Here is a 23,663-nt window from a genome sequence, read left to right as displayed (position 1 = left end):
CCTGACTTGGCTGGTGAAGTGTAAAGGCAAACATATCTGCTCAGCCAAGCCAGCACCACTGGATTTTGATAAGCCGGCTCAGATTGCTTTAGTGCTCCAGAGCAGAATGGGCTGTGTGAGTGCTTTGATACTGTCTGTATTGCAGACACCGTTCTACCTTCCCTGGATGCACTGGGAATGGAGACAATAAGATAGACAAAGAAACCTGAATGAGGAGCACCATAAACCTGCTACTTTTCCTTCTTATTATGATGAAATGAGCTAAGTTTATGCTTTTGGAGGTAAAAAGGACCTGCACATCCTCCTCCTTCTGGTGACTTTGTACACCAGCGCCTCGGAGAGCAGGAAAACTCAAATCTGGAAGTGTAAATGTCATCAGTAAGGACCATCTGGGAGACTTTTTTAACATATGATCAGGCTAACTTTTATTCTCAATGCCACAGTAATTCAGAAGAAAAGATTCAGATTTCAGTGGCTCATGCGGATCACCATCCTGGAGGACGAGTAAGGTGCAACAAAAGATACTGGGTGAAATTTTCAAGAATGTCTAGTAGTTTAGGAGAGTACCTTCAGCAGATTTACAGCGAATCATATTATTTTACACAGCAGATATTCAAATGTCTGTGGGCACTTACAGCTGCTGACTGTAATGCATAGCAGGGTTTTCAAAGGCAAGTAATTTTTACAAATCCAGTTTGTACCTGTTTGTAGCATTAGATTTCTAACTGTGTCAGGAGAGAGTTATTTTTAGTCTGGAAATGTTGCTCTAAAGCAGTCTGAAATTTCATGCTAAACATCCTGTTTTACCAAATATATCCTCAAACTTCGATTTTTCCACTGGCAGCACAAGCTGAAAACATTGTTATTACAATTTCTACCCATTGAAGTAATTGTGATTCCTGCATTGAAACATAAATGACAATAATGTACAAGAGAAGGAGTCTGATAAAGATCTCGTTTCCTCCTTTAATTGAAATACTTGGCAATCAGAATAAAAAACAAAATGAAGTCTTGAAATGTTAGCGAAGCTTTAATGAAATGATTCCTATCCATTCACTTGCATATCAGTCATGGTGTATTAGTCCTTTTAGCATGGTCCTATTAATCTCATGTCTCACTTGCATGATAATCACTGTGCTGGCATTTCATTACTACCTTTATTTAAAATCCCAGTACCCACACTGTTTATGCTTCACAATCTAGTATTATTTAGACTGCATTTCTGCCAGGTGGGGAGTTGAAAAACTCATATAAATCTGTGAAAAAAGAGATGGGAGTAGGCTGAGCTATCTGTTAGCATCAGTTGTTGTGTCACTGCCTTCCCTACCACCACAGGGAAGTCAAGAGTACGGGTGGAAGTTCCCAGCTACAAGGCAACGCCAATCTCAGGTTACTGCAGGACCAAGTTCTACCAAAAAATGCAGGTACAGCATGACGAACTGAAAAGAAATATGAAAGCACTAGCCTTGGGTGAATTTTAATGTTATTATTGTATTAATCAAACGGCTTCAGGAAACTAGAAACAGAACATTTATAATGCTTTCTTGGGATTTTTTAAAAGAAAAAAAAAAATAATCCCCAAAAAACCAAAGCAAAAACCAAACAAAACAAAGCAAAACAAAAAAAAACCCTAAACTGTTTATATGTTTCACTTTTAAGGACAAAAAATTCTAACCAAACTTCCTCTTTTTCTTTTAAATGTACACAGAAATTCGATGATGTCTGTTCTCTATTATAGAAATGCTTAACTCATGGCAAGCCTCAAAAAAGAAGACTTGAAAAAGCCTGTAAGAAATAAAATAGACTGCAGTTGCCTGCTGGATATCACATCATATATCTCACCAGAAAGAAAAGCCATCAATTTATCAAAATGTATCTGAAAGGGAGAAGTTGAGTCAGTTCCACATGGCCAGTCCTTCTGACTCTTTAATGGATACATTTTGAAGCATCACTGCAGATAACAGGGCAAGAATTACGACTAATTTTGTTATGTTAGAACTATGTTTTGGTGCTCCCCAATGTCTTTGGGCTCACAGGAAACAAAATTAGTATAAGTACATTACCATGTTAACTGTATTCAAAATCCCATGGACAAATGTATCCTTTTACAGTCCATCTTCAGAGCAATTAACAAAGATTAAACAATGCTAATAACCCATTATTGCTTCACTTTTGTTTATCTTCTGGTTTTCAAACATTCGCCCTCCCCACTTCATAAATTTTTATAATTCGTCACATGCCACATTGATATTTTTGCTTTCCCACTATGTCAGTGAAGTAACTGCTACAAACATGTGAACCATTAATTAGCTGGGATCACTTTCAGAAAGTTTGGCTTTCCATGCAAACAACTTTATATTGACCAAATAATGACTACACATCTGCGTTTTGCTGTTGCCATGTCCATGGGATCTGATGCTTGGCTGTATAATTTTTATTTTATATACAGTGTATATATACATAAGTGTATATATATACACATATACACACACATATATATACATATACAATTATATATGTATACATTCACACACATATAAATATATGTATGCATTGCTTTTTTGCAAATGAAATCAGAAAGCAAGCAAAACAAGACTGACCTGACTTACCTGTACTGGGCTCACAGTCAATGAAATCTTCATCATCACTGGAACATTCAGCTGATGAAACGATATCATCTGTTGTCTGGCACGTGAAGGAAAGGAACAAAGGAAAAAGAACAGAGGAAAGAAAATATAAGATACTTGCAAGTCAAGAGGCTGTTAAGAGGCAGCCAAGTATCCTAGAAAAAAAAATATTTCAGAATTATAACTTTTAAAATATTTAACTTGTACCAAGCATTCCAGATATGCCTGTGAATTTGTGCCCTCCATGAAGCTGGAGTCCCCTGTCAGAGGAATAGTGCTTATCCTGTGCTGTTGAATATTTCAGGTGTGCACAAGTGCGGTGTGCCTGCCAGGCTGCTTAGGTTAGCAGGCGGATCGCACTGTGCTATTGAACACAACAAGTACAGCAGGCTACGACACCTGCTTGGCTGGCAAACCATCCTCCGACAGCCAAAGTAGGTGTGTCCGGTTGGAACATGCTGGGCTCCTCGATAAATACCAATACCACGTAGGGCCAGCCAGAAGGCACCTACTGAAAGACTTACCATATGAGGCACGTTCAGGCTGAACATGCTTTCTGCAAGAAAAACATACAAGATAGACTCAGACAATATGCATCACCCAGGCAGCTACCTGTACACTTTGCTGTGTTGCTAGACGCATCACTGAGGTAAAGGTAATTCCTGCTCTGCTAATGCACCTCTTGGGCTGGGAATCCTTTGTATTTACCCAGATAGTAAATATGTGTGCAACCCATTTGTTGCACGGTGAAGAACTGCTGCATGTGTCATTCACGCAACCTCACCTGCTTGCTTGCCAAGTGAACAAGAACGTGGCTGTGACTGGACTGACAGGCTGGAAAGTCTGGTTCTGAAAGGCTTAAACCAAACTGTGACTGTTCACGGCCCTCACAGGTTTCAGCACATTCCTTTGCATTTCGAGCTGGTGATATTTTCTTTTTTTTTTTTTTTTCTTTTTGCTGCTGGTCTAATTAATGAGCAGCATGTACTGCAGCATGTTAGAGAGAAGTGTACTGGTGTCTCTTCCCAGCAGCATCTCCTGCCTGTAATTGCTGCAATTAGTTGAATTAGTAATGCAGACCATTAGGGAGAGTCTGTGGCAGCCTCTGGACACAGGTTGTAACGTTCCTGCACACAGTACAAAATTACCCCAGCTCAGCAGCGCAGCACTGGCTCAGACCATGGCTTCTGCTGAAATTGTCTCCCTTAACAACTTTTCCTTGCAGAGAGCTGCCTATTCTGCTGAGCAGTAGGATCAGTGGGATGACTCCTGAAACAAACCAACTAAAATGTTCCTCACCAGGCAGGAAGCATTGCTGAAATCTCAGCTCCTCAGGAGCAGGGTGGCTGTACTTCAGTGTACTGAAGTACACTGTACTTTAGTACTTCAGGTGAATATTCCTGGGAATCTCACATCATGACAAGCCTTCCAAAACCTTATTCCTGAAAAAGACTCTCCAGCTTTAAATAAGGTCTCCTTTACATTCCTATGTCTGCTATGGCCGTCTCCAACATGCTGCATGTTCTCTCCTCTCTTAGCATAAGTGTTCTGAGGTCTCAGCCTTTTTCTTTAGCCTCCTGTGGTCCTAGCGCTAGCAAGTCCCTCTGTCCCCTGCCAGAAGGTCCTTGCTCTCCCCCTCTCTGTTTGTATTTGAGCTAAGGAAAAAAACAGAACTGAGTAGTCATTCAGAAAGATCAGATTGAACCTGACGTTCCTTCACTCTTCATTTCAGTGGCTTAGAGTGAGCCAAGAAAGAAAAATAGGATCGGTCGACTGTAAATAAAAATTCTAAAAATAGAGTATCTGTAAAAAAACAGCCATGAAGTAAGGGAATCCCTATCATATGTGTTACTCAGCCTTACCCTGGTATTACCATTTGGCAATGTTTTGTAGGATGCAATCTTGCAGTAGTCCCATGCTTAAATACTTTCATTAAATACTTTCATAACCTTGCCTCAATGGGGAGGCAAGATTAAAAGGAACTGGAGGGAACACGTACAAAGCAATTTCCTGCCTTACATGCTAAGGTCAGTTTTTTAGCATCTTCGTTCAGTCATAGAAAACAGAAGAACACTGTTGAAATCCTGGTGACTTCTCTCTTAAAACAAAATGTCTTTAAAAGTTTGTCTGTTCAGTGAGAGGTCAAGAAAGGAGGAATGCACAAAATATAAATTTACTTTCTACAATTCTTCTGGTCCCGTCACATATATTTTATAAAGCATTATTTATCCCGAAGGATACCAAATCACTTTATAACTTATACAAACAGTGATCATATCCTCCAACAGTGAAATGCAGCTGTCCCTGGGTAGAAAGATATTAGTTTTTAATTGTACCACTGTAAAGTAATTTAGCACAGTAAGTCAACAAAACTATACTGCAAAAAATTTAAGTAGGTGAAATGTAGCTAGTGAAACTAGAGATTTTAGACAGTTGTCTAAAGCATCTGTAAAAGAGTGTTAAGGATAGCACTATGAATAAAGAATAAATCATCCATCACTACTAGAAGACCTTCCTCAGACAGTGCTAAGACCCTGGCAATTGGTTTTGATTTCCAGGTTGAATTTAGAGCATGTGGATTTTGCTCCTAGTTGAAGATCTGACAATTCACACACAGGGTCTCACAGAAGAATAGTGATGGTTTACTTCAAGTAGGAAATAAACATAAAAATTATAACAATGTGTGGTTGTCACTTACAACTGCTATACCTATCCACTTACCCACTTGCTCATATCAAAGGGCTTCATGCAACATTAACTTGGAATCAGATTCAATTGAATTGACAATGTGATTCAGTATTTGTAAAGAATAAGGAGTTCCTTTATAACTCTTTTTTTCCCCTCTTGCTTATTATGGGCATCATATGAAACCAGAAAGGTAGCATGACAGGTGATATTTATTTACACAGTGTTGTTGGGTTTTTTTGGTTTTTTTTGTTTTTTTTTTTAAACTGGGGAACTCCTTGCAACAGGATACTGGTAGGTAATAAAGGTTTAGATGCATTTTGGAAGTGACGGCCAAATTAAAGGTAAAAACATCCATTCAGAGCTATTAAATACCCCATACCTAGCTTGGGAAGTTCCTGTGCCATAGACACTGAAGACCAAAGAAGTATCACTATTTGCATTGTCCTGTTCAGGACTCTCTCCACAAGGCCCCATGCATGGCCAGGGCCAGCAGCAGGGCGCTGGGCGAGGTAAGCCTCTGTGGCCTCCCAGCCACTCTTGTGCGTGACAGATCCTGAACATTGGGGGATGAAGAATTTTGAAGCCAAAATGAGTTCTGAGCAGGAGATAAAAAGTCATGAAGCCTGGCCCTTGTTTATCTTCTTGATCAATTTCCCATCTAATAAGCAGCTTAAGGACAGCACATGCAACATATTTATGCTGCACTCTTAGACACATGTTCTAGATTTCGTTCTACAAAATCCTCATGCAGCTTGTCTTGGTTCTGAGCGGAAAAGGGCACAGTCAGCCAGACTCAGACAAAATGCAAATGTGTGATGTGCAGTACTCGCCAACCCTGCCAACTCTGACCTGTATCTGCACTTTTTCATGACTGGTTCCACACTTGATTCTATAAATTAATCTCTGTCCTTTTCTCCCCATGTCCACTGCATGCTATTTCCCCTGATATTCCAGTTTTTCTTGCTCTGTGATTGCTGTTTATCCCATGCTGCTGATTTTGTATGTATAAAAATGAGGGTTAGAAAAAGAGAAAAACCTCCAGAAGTGGTGTTAGACTTAAGTCAAGGTCATTAACAAGATCTCTAGAAACCACAGAAAAGATAAGTACACTAATCTGTCTTGCCATTTCCTATCTTGTATTTTTAATCTCAGCACTTTCCATCACAACTCATCACTGATTTTCTAGTTCCATCACATATTGGTTTTCCATGCACCTTCCACTCAGATACCAACATGTGAATTATCCCAGAGGAATAAAGCTATTTCAGTGAGAAACAGCAGCAAATTCCTGACCACAGAGACAGAGTCGAGGAAACCTCCAGAAGACCGTAACTTCTTATAACTAGAACCTGTACCTTTCAAAACCCTCCTGGAGCTGACAATTTTCACTGGATGATTATTAAACTTGCTGCTTCCACAAGCTCACTAGCCTTCTCCAAGACAGGAGAGGCTAGTGAGCAGCGACACCAGAAATCTCTTCACCATCATTTCTTCTCATCAGAAACATCTCACTGTGAGGCAGTAAGCAAAACCAGCTATTCCGTTTCTGATTTCCTTTCCCCATTTTTGAAATGGGGCTCCCCCATTGGGGAGGTAAATGAATTAATTCTTTAGTGTCTGCCCAATGATCTAGAGATGGTAAATGCTAAACATTCTTATGTACAGGCAACATGATAGTAATGAAACTTCTCTGTATGCTATGATGGAAACAATGTTTGTGTTTTCATTGGTAAGAACATGGGAGAGGAAATATTTTTCTATTCCATATATTAGCTAAATTCTATATTAAAAATAATAATTCATACTATACTATTTTAAAATATGTATTTCATTTTTAAAGAATCCCAGCTTTGAAATTACTTGGCCCTGTATTAAAGGCCATAAAACTAAAGATAGGTATTATAATAACTTTCAATAAAATCTCTCTCTGGCAGGAACCCTTTTTATTCCTTCCTCTGAAATATTTTTTATGGCATTTATATTATTATTTTTTCTCTCCCTCTCTCTAGTGTTTAATGAAATTGCCTTGGAATAAAACCAGGGTAGGAGAAAGTGCTAAAATCTGAGTCCACCCTGGAGGATTTATGGGCATATTTACCTTCAAATTCTTTCAATTTCACTGAATTGGCTCCCCATTCCTTTCCATGAATTATTAGTTCTGTAATCACCTCCTCCTAATTATTCACTCTAAAGGCCTCTTCAATCTTGCCACGGTGATGGTTCCACATCTTTGTTTATTACCCTGTACGTACTGGTGTGGGATGTAAAGCACAAGGAGAGTTGAGATGGTGTGGCAAGAGCTGCTCAGGATGACTCCATTCCTGTCCAATCCTTCCAAACACTCAAAGCCCTAATTTATGTGTCAGATCCACAACCTTTGCTCCTTTGTTCTACACAAAATGACAGGTGCTGAATCTTCCTTTTCCCACCGCAAAGTTTTTTTGACACCTTGCTCTTTGGGTGCACCATTATCTGAGAAAGATTAAGCATGCTGGGTAAAATAAGTCCTGTCACAGAACAGCTTTATGAAATTATAAATAACACACCCAAGAATGATGGAGTTCTCACTTCTAGTGGGACAGAAAAGACAAGGACCCATAAATTCAAACCCCAGACAAATTCCTCCAGAAGAACATACTTGGCAGTTGCTTCACTCAGTAAAGTAGGATTCAGTTTTCCTACTTGCCTTTTGCTTGAAACTCTTCTGCACACTGAACACATTACTTCCAATTCAACACCGTTATTTGAAAGCAACACTTAATGCTTTGTTGCAAGAGAAGTGTAAATCTCTTTGCCACCAAGGAACCACAATTTACAATCCTTCTTGAAATATGACCACCACAAAATGCCAGGCACAAATATCTTCCCAACAGTGGAGAAATACAGTTGTATTAATCTGAGCAGTGCATTTGCCTTTCACACCTAAAATGTACAGAGCTGAAACTCAACAAACTTTTCTTAAATCCAACCATTTGACTCCCTCCACTGCTCCCATACTGCTGTATTTTCTAAATATCTCAAATTTATTATGGAATATGTACAATGTACTGACTTCCATGCATAACAGCATACAGTACAAATGCTCCCCCAGAATGGCAAAATGTTAGTGATGCTGTTCTGTCTTCCAGAAACCAAGATGTTTCTTGGCAAAGAACAGGCTCAAGACATTTGCTGCCTTGCCAAAAGAAGATAGCAGAGGAAGTGTCTGTCTCATTAGGTGTCATTTCTAGCTTGAATACCTCAACCTTTTGTACTTTGATAACTGGGCTTTTTAAAGAACTTGTATTCTGCTCACACTATTCCAATTAAATGGGAAACCTTCATCTGTCCTTTCTACACCTTATATTTGTTTCTCACTTTCTATTTAATCTTTATTTGCAAAATACCCTGGAGTTCATTACAGTATAGCAGACCTGAGAGACTCAGCCTGGCCAAATCCAAGCTACTACATACAGATAGAAAGAACCTGCATACAAATGGGAAAATATTAGAAATGTTGTGAAAATCATAATGAGGTATTATAAAAGAAGCTGCAATTTGGGACTGTATAAACTTTTAAGGAGAATGCTGGAAGGGTATTAATACTCTCCAACTCATTAGTACTGGATAGTACAACTTGTATTTTCTTATCACAGCACAGACACAGCCACAAAAATATGCCCTTTGGACCCCCACATACTGGTGCTGAGGTTGTGACTGCCTCTGCAGAGGCAATGCATCAAAGAACGTGTTAATTTTTCTTCATATAGCTCATTTGAGGTGAATACAAAAACAAGAGGGCCAAATCCTCTGTTGGTTTAAATTGGCATTGATTTCAACCAGGCTACAACAATTTACAGCAAGAGAGCATAGCTCATTATGTTTAGTTTTGGACAATTCAATGCCAAAAGATTTATGAGTAATTGGAGGCGATTCAGAGAAGAGCCACTGAAAAGATGAAAGAAATGGAGAGATGTATGAATAAGACAGGCTTAGCAAAACTAAACATCAGAGCTTGACTTAACAAGGACTAAAGGTATGATAAATGTCTACAGGTGTCACAAGGGTGTAGTAAACATCAGGAAGGAAGATGAACTATTTAGGGCGCTTCAAAAAAGTAGTGGATAAAATTAAGCCAAAAAAAATTTAGGATGACTTTCAGCAAGACAAATCTCAATAGTGATCTTTATTAACTATGGAGAAGTCTCCCCAAAGAAATACCAGAAACCACCAGTACTGAGATTAAGCAGTTGCCCAAGCCATTCAGGTGTGAATACCATTAGTGTATATGCCCTAGTGGGGAAGAACCCGCCCCATCTATCTTCAGTCCAATCTAATTAACTCTAAATCAATTTGGTATTTGCATCCTCTTCGTCACTATGTAATATACTCACATCATTATGCATTTCTCTCTGTCATTACAAAGCAGGCGGTAAAGCTATCCAGCACAGCCTTTCAGCTAGTTGTACTCGGAGCAAGAAGATATCACTGTTGTAGATCTGTCCAGACCATGGGAACAAATCCATCCTTGTGTTCCCAGGACCCTGACTGGCTGGGAGCTGGTAGGTAACCAGCAGGCATGTACCCTTCAACAGTAGCCCAGAAAAAGTGCATTTCCTGGCTGTGTGTTCCTGGCTAGACATAAAAGCTGATTTGTTGTCAAATTATATCGTTAAGTAGGGATCATGAGAGAGCTACCCCTTAACAAAATCAGCTATTTGTCCATTACTAGGGCAGACAAGAGATTAAGTAACTGGCCAGTTAAGTAAGAGAAAGCAAAAAATAATCCCCCAATTGTGTGTCAATCCAGAGTCATGGGCAGTCATGTTTAAAAAGAGCCTTGAAAGCTGAATTAGTCCTTTGAAAACCAAAAGCCTGTCTCAATAGAATCAATAGTTCACTAAGACTGTAAAGCCTGACTTTTCTTGACCAGGTTTGATGCCACATTTCAGGGACTTTGTTCTGCACCTAAACTGTGCAAAGACAATGGGGAAAAATGTTTCTGACTTTTGTCTCCGTCTGCTGGCAGTGGGAAGGGTGATGATGTTGTGAGGGGTGTGAGCAGAGAGAGAAAGGGAAGGGAGGGCAAAGAGGGGAGAAAGGGAAGTGGGGAGGATTAATCTGTCTGTTGTCAAGGCACCCTGACAGGGGAAAGAGAAGTACTGAACCACAGCAGCTTAACCCAACTTCAATGTACCTTCCCAAAAGCAGAAGGAATGTAATGCTACGTGGTGTTCTGCTGATAAGCAAATCCTTCTAAATCCTTTCAATTTATTTCTTGGCCTGAAGAAATTACATACTATTTAGGAGCTAAATAAATAAATAAAATTTCATCTCTGGGAATCTAGATTGGTTGTTTATTGATTACATATGCACACAGAGTCACTTGCTTTTCTGTTTCTTTCCTTTCCCAATAGAACAGTGCTCCTTTCGTCTTGATGTGGTAAAGGATCAACTGGCAAGTCTTTTCCAAACTATTCAGTGTAACCTTCGAGATTTGCAAGAGTTTTGGACTGGACTGTGAAATATAATTTCTTGGCTTAAACACAAAAGATACAGCTTTGGCATGAGAGGAGACTCTTTTCCCCACCCTTATCAACCTACTGCTCCTTTCCACATGCATTTGCCTGCTTCTAAAGAAGCACCTTGAAGACGAAAGTTGTGTGTCTATACATTGAAGTCATTATCTGAGTATAGTGCCTCTCAGAGTAATCACACAAGAAGAATTTTCACACTGAGTGTCCTTTATATACTGTCCTTTTGATACAGCTTGTTCCCCTTCCCTATTATATTTTTACTTCTTAGTGAAACCAACTTGTCATTTGAAGCAGAAACCATCAGCCCTCTGTTTTAAGTGTAACCCCAGTTATGCAGATGGTGGTGATGCTGGTGAAAACTCCAGAAGAAAGGTACACTACATGTACCGCCATTAACTAAATTAACTAAATAGCATAATCCTAAATATTAAGCCATTACAGCTGAACTCACAACAACTCCCACCCTGAAATCAGTGACAGCTGCTGGAAGGACAAAACTGCTGAAATTCAGGCACTGCTCAGAAGTTTGGCTTTTTGAAAATCACATTAATTTACACAGTTTTGTTTCCCAATGCTTGTCCAAGAGTCTTCAAATGGAAGACATATTTATTTCAGGAAATGCTCTGAAAATAGTTTCAGAGTGGTTTCCCATGTGTCGTGATCCCCTCTCAGAAGAACTGACAACCAGCCAAATGCACTGGGCGGCACAGGCTTCAACCTCCCCCTCTCCTCAGCATCTGCTTAAAGCAGGACACAGGAAGCAAAAGCTGAATAAAAATTTTCAGAGGTATGTAGGAAAAAGCCAGCCTGTTGCCAGAATTCAGCATCCTGCTGGTGTGGACCCTAGTCCCTGATGCACACAGTCTGATGTATTAACTTAAACTGCCACAGAAATAATTTTATTAATCTTCTGGGCTATGAACTACACTTGCTGAAGAAAAAACACATTATCTACTTCACCAGCAGAAGGGCAGGGCAGACTGCTGGGGAGCAGCAACTTCTTATATTGCCCCAGCCCAAATTGCCAAGGACACTGAATCAGAGCCCTCATGTTGCTTGATTTTATATTCCTGATATTGTCATAAACTCACTGACGTCAGGAAAATTGCCTCCTTTCCTCATGCTTCTGTTTATACTGCTATAAAAAGGGGAGAAAACAACTTCTCAGCTTACTTGGCATACAATCAGAATTTTAGTAAACATTTTACATTCCCAAAGCAAAGCCTAAGTAAAGAAAAATCCTTATATTTAGTAAAGGGAAGCCTATGTTTCAGAAAGTTAGAGACTCAAATGATCTGAGATGAATCAGCTGCCCTTTGAAGACTCAGCCTCTAGTAAGAGTAAATGGGTTTTCTTTGCGTGCTAGCTTGCACTTAATAACTGTGTCAGAAGAATATTTTTCATTTACACTTTGCTCCTTTGCTGGAAATCAATATGTCATTTGCTGGCATTTTCTCCTGGACATCTTTATTAAACTTGTCTTTTCTTCCTTGGAGGGGAGGGAATTGTATTTGATTTTGTTCTGTTATGGATTGGATCATTCTGAGCAAGAAATAAATAACTAAGTACAGCACAGTAGCTTTAATGACAATCTCTTAAGCCCCAAAATCTGCACACCATGTTGCACTCCCCCCTCACACATGACTTAAAAGCAACAAATCTGTAAAGTAAGGTTACTATGTAGCGAAAAGGCAGTCACATATACAATTTAACTGGCATTTCTATTTCTGTGTTCATTAATAAACACAGATAAGTCCTGTTGCTATTTTTAAAGCAGTACTCCTATTGCCATAGTACCTAGTGCTGGGGTCTCATAATCTCTTACAAATGAGGCTTAATGAGAAATTAGAGATATTGGAGACCTTCTCCCAGCAGACATCTTTCACTGGAGAAAATCTGAGCACATTCACGTGTTTATCACTCATGGCAAGTGACAGTACGGCCTAATAGGTCGCACCCAATCTGCAAGAGCTGAAGCACCATGCCAGCCCACAGCATCCCTCCCAGTATCAAATGGGAAACGATTGGTAAGCGAACCCCAGGGGATGCACAGCAATCACAGTCATTTTCTTAACTTGGGGAGTTCTTTGCCTCCTCCCCTGCTTCTCTCAATTTCTGCCACTCATTATTACATAGGCCACAAAAAGTTGGCGTATGTAATGGTAAAATTCATAAAGGATAAAATACCCTGTTCTATCGTCCAAAGCGTGGCATTAAAATCTAATGTGACAGGGTATGTTATTCATAAAGTAACAATAAACATAATCACTCTGAATAAATGTGCCTTAAAACAACTTCTGCAATTATTGTAAGTACCTCTGAGTCCAATAAGATAAACATCTATCTTTGAATATTTGCATTAATGTACTAGACTACTCTTTCCAGACAAATATTCCTCTTTCTCTCCAAACATTAACACACACTTAGAAAATGGCATTTAAATACTGCTACTCACAGAATTCACACATTAACTCACAAGGGGAAGGGGGTTGCCACACAAATTTAAATGCAGAATTAATATAATGCAGAATAAATAGATGCAGAATACACCCTGGCCCACTAGGTACACATCAGCACCTACAACTGCTCCCTGAATAACATATATACAGAACAGTTAGCAAAGGAAAACGGCCACTAAATACCTATATATAAGCATATACACAGCATACCTGCTAAAAGAAAGCCATAAATAGTTTTAGTCTATAAACAATAAGAAAGTTCATAAACACAAAGAAGGTCACAAAGGTGGCTTTGGTAGAACACAGATTTCCCAGGAGCAGTGACAGCCTCTTAACCACAAGTCCTTCCTCTCTTAATATAGGATATAAATGATTGTCAGCAGCTAGTAGAGAAACATCTGTATACACAACAGAGAGTATATATTACCATTAACTTATTAACACACTAACATATTAACATTATCAGGGTCAAATCTAATAAAAATGATGTTAAACAGTTCTAGACATTATTCCATCCAGGAATACCTCTGCCAAATACCTGATGCTTAAAAATAATGCTTTTCTATCATTAGCCTTTTTTCTTTCTTTTTGATATGTGAATAGACTAACAACTTTACTGGGGGGATAGGGATCTGACTTCACACCACATGTTAGCAAAAACCAGGCAACAAAAAAATAAATAAACAACCCAAATCAGTCCCACCACCAACAGGAATCATGGGGGGAAACTTAGGCAAGTTAGAGACAGAAGTTTGCACGTTCTTCTCTAATTTTAACTTAAACAAGGAAAGAGATCTACAAAATACTCCCATCAAACATATACCCATCATCTTAAAAAACATACTTGGTCCATCAAGTATTCTAACAATGCCTCCTGGGATCCCATTAAATTTGAACTGAACTTCACTTAAATGCCACATCAAGTGCAAATGGTTGTCATGCAAGAAAATTCTGTCATTGGGTAGGCAGACTCCCATGCACAACAAACATGGTGAACACTTATCCCTGCTGGGTTTCTTTGCAGCCCCTGCCTAATCAGAACATTTGCTCTCTGTGATGGATAAGAAGGCCATTTTCCTTGCTTATTTATTTAGCTCTCTCTTGAGTTTGATTAACTGTAGTAAAGGCAAATCAATCTTTTGTGTTTGTGTAAAATGAAAAAAAGGAACGAAGTTAGCTTTAATGGCCCAATAGATGCTCAGCTGGAATGCACTTACCGAGCGAGAGAATTAGACAAAGGAATTCAGGCAGCTTTAAACACCACGGGGAACATGCTGAGATCATCTATACTTCTACCTGTTTAAAGGGAAAAAACCAACCCCACCCCATACCCAGTGAAGAGGCTTTCTGTTTCTCTGCAATTCTGTCTACCAAGGCATCAAGTACTACAGGGTTTTTCTCTTGTGTCCTTCAGATTTCCATGCCCAAAGCCAGGAGATGCTAGGAAACAAGTATCCAAAGGAACATTGTCAGAAGGAGAGGACATGAAGCTCTAAATCCATGAGAATACTTCCTCCACTGTCAGTAAACTTGCCTCTAAACTCAGATTTGTTGTAATGTAACATTTTTGACATAATAACCTCTCGTAAGGATTGTAAGATAGCATGAAATTCATGACCAGTATGAAATGAAGAAGCTTCTGCGTAACGAATTTGAGTGAGATACTTATCATTTCAAGGTAGCACTCTGAGAAAGTCTTTCTCTCATATATTCTAATTATAGTGTTGACAACAGTGGAAATCACAAAAGAAACTATGCCTGATTTTATGCAATGCCTCCTAAAAGCCTTTAGTAATATATAGAAATACTCAGGCCTTCCAGACTATGGACAGCCAAGTATTAGCCCACAGAGAATTTAACCTCAGTCTTAGCAATGCATAAAACAGGACAGCTTGACTAGGATGGAGCCAAAATGTAGCAAGAGGTATTTGTCCCCATATCCGAAGTACTCCAGTCCCTGGACGGACAGATAAAAGTGTGTGCATAGGTTTCTTGCTACATTAGTTTCAGCCTTTTAACAAGAATTAAAAAAAGCAGAAAGAATCCAACTATCCTTGTTCTAAGACAAAATTTGATGCTCCCTTGCTATAACAACAGCTTTGGATTGATGGTATGTCTCTAGTCTCTCCTGGGAGGAAACAAGTTCACTTTCCCTTAAAATTCCTTTCTCTATGGTATCATTATTGTAGCTTCACTTGTGCTATCCAGAAACAAGTCATAGAAGCCACTGACATTAAAAGGTGGTGCCTTCTGGCATTTTTACCACTTAATTTTCAGACTTAGGCCCTACGCACACTAGAAAGCTTACTGGCATTACAGCCATGCCGGCATATCCAAGTTGGCAGAGCTGCTCCCGTTAGATCCAGCGATGCTGACAGAAGAAGGGTTTTTGCCGGCAGAGTTACACCACCTCTGAGTGTTGCAAGCTAAGCTGACAAAAGTTGGCACAGTTATATCCATATCAGGCTTTTGACTGGCAGCAGCATGCAAAATTAAAGCATGTGCATTTTTGTACTCTGGGACACTGCAGCGACGTTGACAGAACTTTGGAGTATAGCACTGTATTACTCTGAAATGCTTCAGATGGCAAAATAGTTTTTAAAGAATCCTTTAATTGTCTCCACAGTTGTTGGTAGGCATATAGCTTCCATAACTGAAGTCAGGAATTTGCAAGAAAAAGATTGCAGTCAATGGGGGTTTTTTGGATTCAGAGATCTCAAGGTCAGAAGGGTCCATTATTTTCACCTAGTCTGATCTCCCATTTTACGCAACTGTGGAGTTACACAGAAGAGCCGAGTGCCAGGACACCTCTGCCACTGATTTGCAATGACCCTTGACAGGGCAGTTAACCTGTCAGCACACCATGGCTTCATTTTTAAGATAGTGAAGATGCAAATGTTTATAAGCTGCTGTGCAAATACTTGGAGGAGAGTGCTGTGTAAAGCATCGATGGAAGATACCGTGATTGTATCCCATTTTTTACATTTTGTCAGCAGAAGGACTCACACGGTCAAAATGGAACTCACATATGGACTGTGTTATGCGGGGCTGAGGTAGGAGGGACCTAAGAAATACTCCACTCTCTTTAGAATGTTTCTGAAATGAGATAAAGTACTGGATATGACTGCACGGTCCTACAAACTGGGACTCCTGCATGAGAAGGAAAGGAACTTCCTGCAAATTCTCCCGATCGGTGGAGAAATCCTGCAGCGCACACCTACAGAAATAAACGGCCATTCATCACCGAAGGCAAACAACTCTCAGAAAAACAGCCCTGCCACGGTGGACTACCAGCACTCATTCCATCAGAAAGCAAACCTTGCTTTCAGACAAAGCACAGCTTTTCCAACAGGTGCAGAGAAATGCTCTTTAACCTCTCTACCGGGCGGCTTTGAACCTCAGCACCTCATAGGTAGTGGAACAAATTGCCTGGCCGGTCCCAGGATATCCCATGTACACAAGTCTCCCACTTACCCACAATGTGCAAATGATCGAAACAAATGCTACAATCTTGACACCATGGAGCTCTCGACAGCTGTCAACTCATTAAGTTCTATTCACTGGCTTCCCACCTCCTTGCCAATGTATTACATAAATTGCTTTTTAGCTGGCAGCCTTTCCCTTTGCCTGAAACCAGTTTGCACTGAGCATGTTTAAGTCCATTGTTTTTTTTTAAAAAAATGCATTTATTCCCTTCCCTTTGGTGATTTGCCTTGCTTTGCAACAGTTTGAATGGGCTGCAGGATACTGCTTCATTATCAAGCTGCAACTGGAAATGAATATTTTATAGCAGCTGAACAGAGGTTTGGCTGTAAATGACTATATCCTAATTAAACAAAACAAAAGGAAGACAGAAAGAAAAATGAATTTAATTAATGAAATATTGATGCAATTTACAGACAAAGGCCTTCCCATTTAGAAGGGAATTCCTACAATGTGAATTTTATAGAAAGAGTTGGAGGTTCACTACCTCCTTCTTGATTTATCTAGTGATGTTTATCATATTTCATTTTTGCCTTTTTCAGCCTCTTCAGAATGCCTGAAGGTATGTCTGGTATCTGTCCATACGAAGTCACAGATGCAAGTACTCCAAATGCAAATATATACTTATAATGACTGTGCATTAAGAACATGTAAAAACAGAGCATAAGTGTAGTCATGCTAGCTCAAACTCCATCTAAGCCTTGATTCCTGCCTCTGGCGTTAGCCAGTTATTTATGCTTGTTCACAGAGAAAGGATAAACACAAGAGAAACAGGCAGAAGTACTTTTCTCTCACATATGCTAATTGGAGTGGCAAGCATCAGTTAGGAAGTGGTTATACCTGCATCTTTATGCTGCATAGATTTTGTACTTCATAGTTCTTAACGGGCTGTTCTACCACAAACTGGCATATTAGCTTTCAAAATCTATTTATGTTTTTTTCTACAATATCGTATGGCAGTGAGTTCCACATTTTGTGTAAAAGTATTTCCTCCTGTTTGATCTCAGCCTACTGCTGCTTTATTTCACTCCTCAATCTTTCTTGCATGAGAAACAGTGAGCAGTCATTTCCTAGTCACAATTTCTCTGCACCATTTTGATTTTAGAGACCTCTATTATCACCATTTGGTTACTGATTTTTCAGCCTGAAGAATGCCAGCCTATTTAACCTCTCCTCATGCGGAAACCACTGCATACCCTTGATCATCCCTGCTAATCTCTTCTGCAGCTTTTTTAGTTGTCATAGATCGGTTTTTGAGAGCTGATGGCCAAAACTGAGTGCAGCACAGAAGGCAAAGCACAACAGAGATTTACACAGTGGCACCGATATTTTCAGTTTGGTTTTTTTTCCTAATAATTTCTAAATTTGTTTTGCTTTCTTGAATGTTAACACATGTCCAAAATTAACCAAATCTGGCCATTTGTCAGCATAGAAACTCATTTTCAATGTTCAGTGTGGTTAAGCACATACATAAACCAGTGCCCAATAACGCATTTCTTCTGTTATGGCCATCAGTTTCTGACATTTTTGAATTAAAGGCCCTATAACAGGAGAAATTTATTGGTTCTTGAGATGCTTCAGAATGCCATCCATTGAATTGTATATGGCAGTGGGATCTACAAAGAAGTGATAAAGCATTTGGGAGGATGCTGGATTTCTCAGTCATTCTAAGTCCAACGAGCTGACACCTTTCCGATGTGGCAGAAGGCACCTGAGTGAGCCCAAGGGATGCCTGTCAGGTTCACGGTGTCAGGAGGCAGAAGCAATGCACTGCAATGTGGCATCATTCAAAATAGACTGGAGCAATCCTACTGATGCACACAAGATCAGCAACAGAGAGAAGACTCAATATTTAAATTAGAAATGTGGGATGTATACCTATACATTTCAGAAGTGGGGCCAAGCTGTAGAATCTGCTCCAACCTGTTTCCTTATCTCTTTTTGCTGGTAAATGTTCTTTATATCGAGTATGTTGTAAAGCGAATCAGGATTAAATATAATGTCAAAATGCTGCCTCAATCAAATTAGAACATGAGAATAGCCCTGAACTTATAGAAAACCACAGCTGTACTTTATAGCCCAACAGACAGTTGAAAATGGAAAAACTATGGCATATATTTGCCCACAATAATCTCTTTTTCTCAAACCATTTGTATAATTTCAGGTGATCGTGACATTTCACTCTGGAGTGGACTCTACTGTCCACTGGGGATCAGTGGCGAAATAGTTTTAAGGAAACTGCTCTGGTTTAAAGTTAGTAAGGACAAAGAGAATGCGCACAAATAAATACAAAAACCACAGCCCCAAGCAAACCACAGAATCTGGTTCTATGTGAAATGCAGTCTTCAGAAACCTGGGAGAGAAGCTATTGACTCACGCCAGGCCATCCATGATTTGACTAACTGAATACCAGTAGGCAAACCTTTGCAGAAGGAAGAGAAGTCATTGTCCTGAAAGCATATGACCTATAATATTCTACAGCCATAATTTCTTTAAATCCTGTATAGCATGTGAATGTAAAGGACATAAATTAAAACACAACTTCTATACAATTCCATGCCTTGCCATTGATTTACAGTAAATATAATTTCTCATCCACTTAAACAAAAGAAAGAAAAAATATACCAGGAGTGAACGAATGGAATAAATGTAAAATAGACAAGTTTGAAGGGAGACAGATACCTTTCACAGACTTCACTTACCTCTCTCCCTGTGCTACGATTTGCTTTCTAGCTAGGATCTAAAGAAAAAGTGCTAAAGTGAGACTTTACTCTCTGTCTCCCACTCAGTGTTCCCACCTTCAGCCCAGAGCTGTCAGAGCCTTCCTGCTTTTAGTGTGGCACTCCCTCCCTTGCAGTATTACTGAAGCTCATGGGCTTTGGTCTCCTACTTTCAACATTACTCGTTTTTCACTGCCACCCCTTCTTCTTTTAGACTCTGAGGAAAGCTGAGTGGCTCTTTAATACCAGCAAAGATACTGATACTGACTCAAACACAGGCTTTTAAATTTGCAGGGGAAAGATTTCTTTGAATTCCACATTATCAGAGAACATACAGCTTATATGTGAAGATACAACAGCTATTACCTGAATTTTAACAATAATGATATGACCCACAGCCTCTAATCAGATCAAGATCCTGTTATTTAGATACTGCAGTATCAACAGGATGAAAGAGACCCTGTTCCAAGTACTGCTGTTTAGGCAAACAAGCAATATATTTAGTACAGCAGACAAGGGAATAACAGCTCAGTTTTATGATAAATTATGATGCTAAAGCATTAGCTTTTGTTCTATGCTGGAACAAACCCAAACATCCTTTAAAAACCATCTCAGAAAAAGAATTAAATCAAAGTATCAATTTTCAGATAATAATATTTCTTTTTTATTTGCACCTAAATTTCAGATATACCATTCAGTATGTGCACGACAGCAAAGCACCCACAGGACACCTTGGAGGGTGTAGCCCCCAGAAAGGGTTAACCCTGCGAAAAGGATCCAGGCTTGACATCCGTGCTTCTGAATAGTTAAAAGCAGGGGATTTCCTCCTGGATCTCTCTGCATCAGGAGCATAGGAACAAGAACCTATAGCATCTTCCAAGAACAGTGTCCTGATTGCAACCTGCTGTGGTGAGAGAGCCTCTCACCCACTCCACATTAGAGAACATACACCATTCTCTATGCCCCCCACCCACTACCATGCAGATACCCTGCAGAGAGCATGACATGAGCAGAGGATAATGTGAATGATGGCAGAAAGACAGCTTTAGGAAATACTACCTATAGCCAAGGTCACTGAAGGTGTGTGGAGGAAGTATGGGCAGAACAAGACTCTTTGCCTAAACGTGGATTCTTTAATCTGGTTAGCCTGGGAGATTTCCAAAGAGGCTAACAAAGGCTGAGTTTAGGAAAGCAGTTAGTGCAGGTTTAGCACTAACTGAGACTACACCTTAATAATCTACAAAATAACACTGCCAAAGATTATACTCTTATGCTTGCAGGGCCTTCTGACAAGAACAACTTCAGGAAAAAAAAAGAGAGAAAGAGAGAGAACAAAAATATAATTGCCTGCCTATCAGCTCCACTATCATAATTACTTTCAAACTCTGACATGGGTTGAATCAGATGAACACCAAACCAATTTTTGCAGCCAGCAATCAGTGCATTCTTAGCTCATAAATTAAAATGTCACTGGTAGAGTGAGTACAAAATAATGCCTCTTTCACTATTTTACACTGCAGAGAGAGCAACTTCCTTCTTTTTCCTTCTGTTTATGAGTGAATGTTGCTTGTATGTCCTTAAGCACTGTACAGCACATTACACTCATCTAATTCAAACCCAAGTTTGCACAGCTGGATGCCGCACATGAAAACACAAGAAATTTTACACTAAGGAGTGGGGCAGCATTATCCCCCTAAAGCCCTATTCTAGATGTGGGGAGATGGTGGCACGAGTTTTTCTCCTGCATCTGCACTTCATGCAGTGTTGGGAATTTGCTGGCTGCACACAGCTTCGGTGGTAGAAATGCCTTAAGGCTCCACTCCACTGTCTTCCCTTTCCCCCTTTCTGACCTGCAGTGAAACTCCTCAGGCTAAAATGAGTTCTCAAAAAAAAAAAAAAAAATTAAGGCCAGAAACTACTCATTGATGTGATTTCTTTAAGGACTAAAGTGATTAGATTAAACTGATGAATCAGTACCATATGTTGAAACCTAACCCATACTAATAAAGTGCTTAATTTCATATTACCTTCTGTGTCTCATTTCTGAGTCTGAGTAGGAATAATTTAATGGGCCATTCTGTGCCCAGTACCTTGCCTGTCACTTTTCACTCTCTACTTCAAACCACAAACTCTGCAGCTGAGGGGCAGAGCACCAGGCCGATGAGTTTACCTCTCATGTAACAAGAGCTGTCAAGATACCTCATTCTTTTCTCCTTTTTACGGGCTTTTGGACTTTACTTGCACTTTAAATGCATTTTTTCACTTTAAGTGCAATTGCCTAATCTTTACCTAATGACTGAGGTAATTTGTCCTCATATAATGTGACTAGCCAAGCCCCAAATTCCCTGTTTGTGCTCTGACTAGCTCTAAGGTCATACTTACTTTCCAAAAGATAAAACTTCAAGCACCTTCCTCTCCCATCCACCCCAGCTGGAAAGGAGCTCTGAAGCCCAACACTGGCTGAACTCCTAATTGCTCCAAAATTCTCCTCCAAGGTTTCACCTCCAGATACCACTGAACAAGACATCCACTATACTAGCAAATCCAGCTAATCATTTTTCATGCATTTCTGTAACAGCCAATGTCAGTGTTGAGAGTTTTGCCTCGACTGATATCTTTGAAGAGCTCAGGATTTTTCTTCTCCTTTTTCTAGCCTTCAGAAGCTGAGCTATAAATTTATTGAAACCTGAATATAAAATACTTCCTTATTTAGTAAAAGTAGGAGTGCCTGCCTACCACTTCAACCCAACCAGCAGCCAGTATATAGGATTTTTGGAGTGTTGCATTTAGCAGAAGTCTCCCTTCTTCCTTACAGTTGATTACTGCTCTGGTTCAGAAAGAGAAATTTCACTTTAAGTGGAATGACTGACTCTTTGCCTAATCAGTGGGGTAATTTGACCTCATGATGTGACTAGCCAAATGAACAAAAGGTCTTATCTTGTATGTTTATCAATGAGTTGTCTGCTACTGTCTGCCACAGGGAGCTCTGCATCTTTTTGCAAGAGCGTCTTGCTCAGCTGTGCCACCCAAGAGCTGACAACTCATCACACTGAAGCTCAGCAGAGCTGTGAGACAGCAGTGCTCTCATATCTCTGCGATATTGCCATTAATACAGTACTAAAATGGCAGTAGGTGCAGACTCATCAAGTACACAAATCACAGAAGAACAAGAAGGAACCTCTGAATGCGTAAGAGCTAGTACTCAGCTACTCCAGCTCTACATCATATAAAGCCACCAATAAACTTATTCTCCCAGACCTCTTCATCCAGAGGACTCCCCTTTTGCAGAGGAACCCACTTCTAACTTCCAGCCATAGCTTATTCACAGTTGGGTACTGGCCATTTTGGGCCATGCAACCCTTTAGTTTAAATAAATGTTTTCCTACCCTCCTCTTTGTAAACACGATAGTTTCAGAGAGCCGTCATACCTCCTTTATTCCTTCAATATGCAAGCTAAAGAAGCTAAATTGTAACAAATCTCCTCTCCTAAGACTGACTCCCCATTCACAACTTTGTCCTTCTCTGTACCTGTGCCAAGCCCTACCAGTCTTCTGGAACATGAGGAGATACACTTCGAAACAGCACTGAGCAAACTCAGAGGAAGAATTTTTTTTAGAAAATACTTCAAAGAACAATCCTGCTGTAGTAAAATGGTGGGTATATTTGTGTGAAGAGGTTTAAGAGGTTTTTACTTCCACAAGTAGAGGAATGCAGCTAACTACGTTCTGTCAGATAGAAAACCGGGTTTGCTACTAGTTTTAACTAGTTTGGTATTCAGAGACTACCAAAAACATTGAAACCAGTTCTTCAGGAAGGGAATTCTAGTGGCTTAAATGCAATGAGGTTTAAGGATCAGCCCCACATACTCCTGAATGAATCCAAAGCAGAGCATCTACATCTGGCAACAGAAATGTGTGCCTCGCCTGAGCACAGACGGAAGTAAAGAGATCAAGCTGAGAAAAAAAGGCAGTTACTTTTTAAACTGCCATCTTTTGTCTCTGAAGAAATGAAGAACTGGAACTGATAACTGTCTTGATACGTTATCAGTTATGATAACTACATTACAGAGATGCAATACAGAGTAAGTCCTTAGAAATTCCAAACTTACAAATCAAATATAAATGAGAAAGCCCCACTTTCCATTTCAATTCTGCTCTCCTTATCTGCCGT

The 23,663-nt window shown here is 39.7% G+C and overlaps 1 protein-coding gene across 8 annotated transcripts in view; it reads right to left on the bottom strand.

Annotated features, from left to right (window-relative positions):
- Window positions 1-23,663, bottom strand: part of NRXN3 (neurexin 3) — a 1,016,594-nt gene that overhangs the window by 36,079 nt on the left and 956,852 nt on the right. For 5 of the 8 annotated variants that reach the window (XM_009319413.1, XM_009319415.1, XM_009319418.1 and 2 more), the window contains one exon: window positions 2,601-2,685. In XM_009319413.1, coding sequence (XP_009317688.1) covers window positions 2,601-2,685 — 85 coding nt within the window. The remainder of the gene's footprint in view (window positions 1-2,600; window positions 2,686-23,663) is intronic. The other 3 variants (XM_009319416.1, XM_009319419.1, XM_009319417.1) reach the window with 1 other exon arrangement.

Source organism: Pygoscelis adeliae, unplaced genomic scaffold (genome assembly GCF_000699105.1).
Source record: "Pygoscelis adeliae isolate BGI_AS28 unplaced genomic scaffold, ASM69910v1 Scaffold71, whole genome shotgun sequence".
In the NCBI taxonomy this organism is placed as follows: Eukaryota; Metazoa; Chordata; class Aves; order Sphenisciformes; family Spheniscidae; genus Pygoscelis; species Pygoscelis adeliae.
Note: the sequence above shows the minus strand (reverse complement) of the source record. Positions and strands in the feature narration are given on the sequence as shown.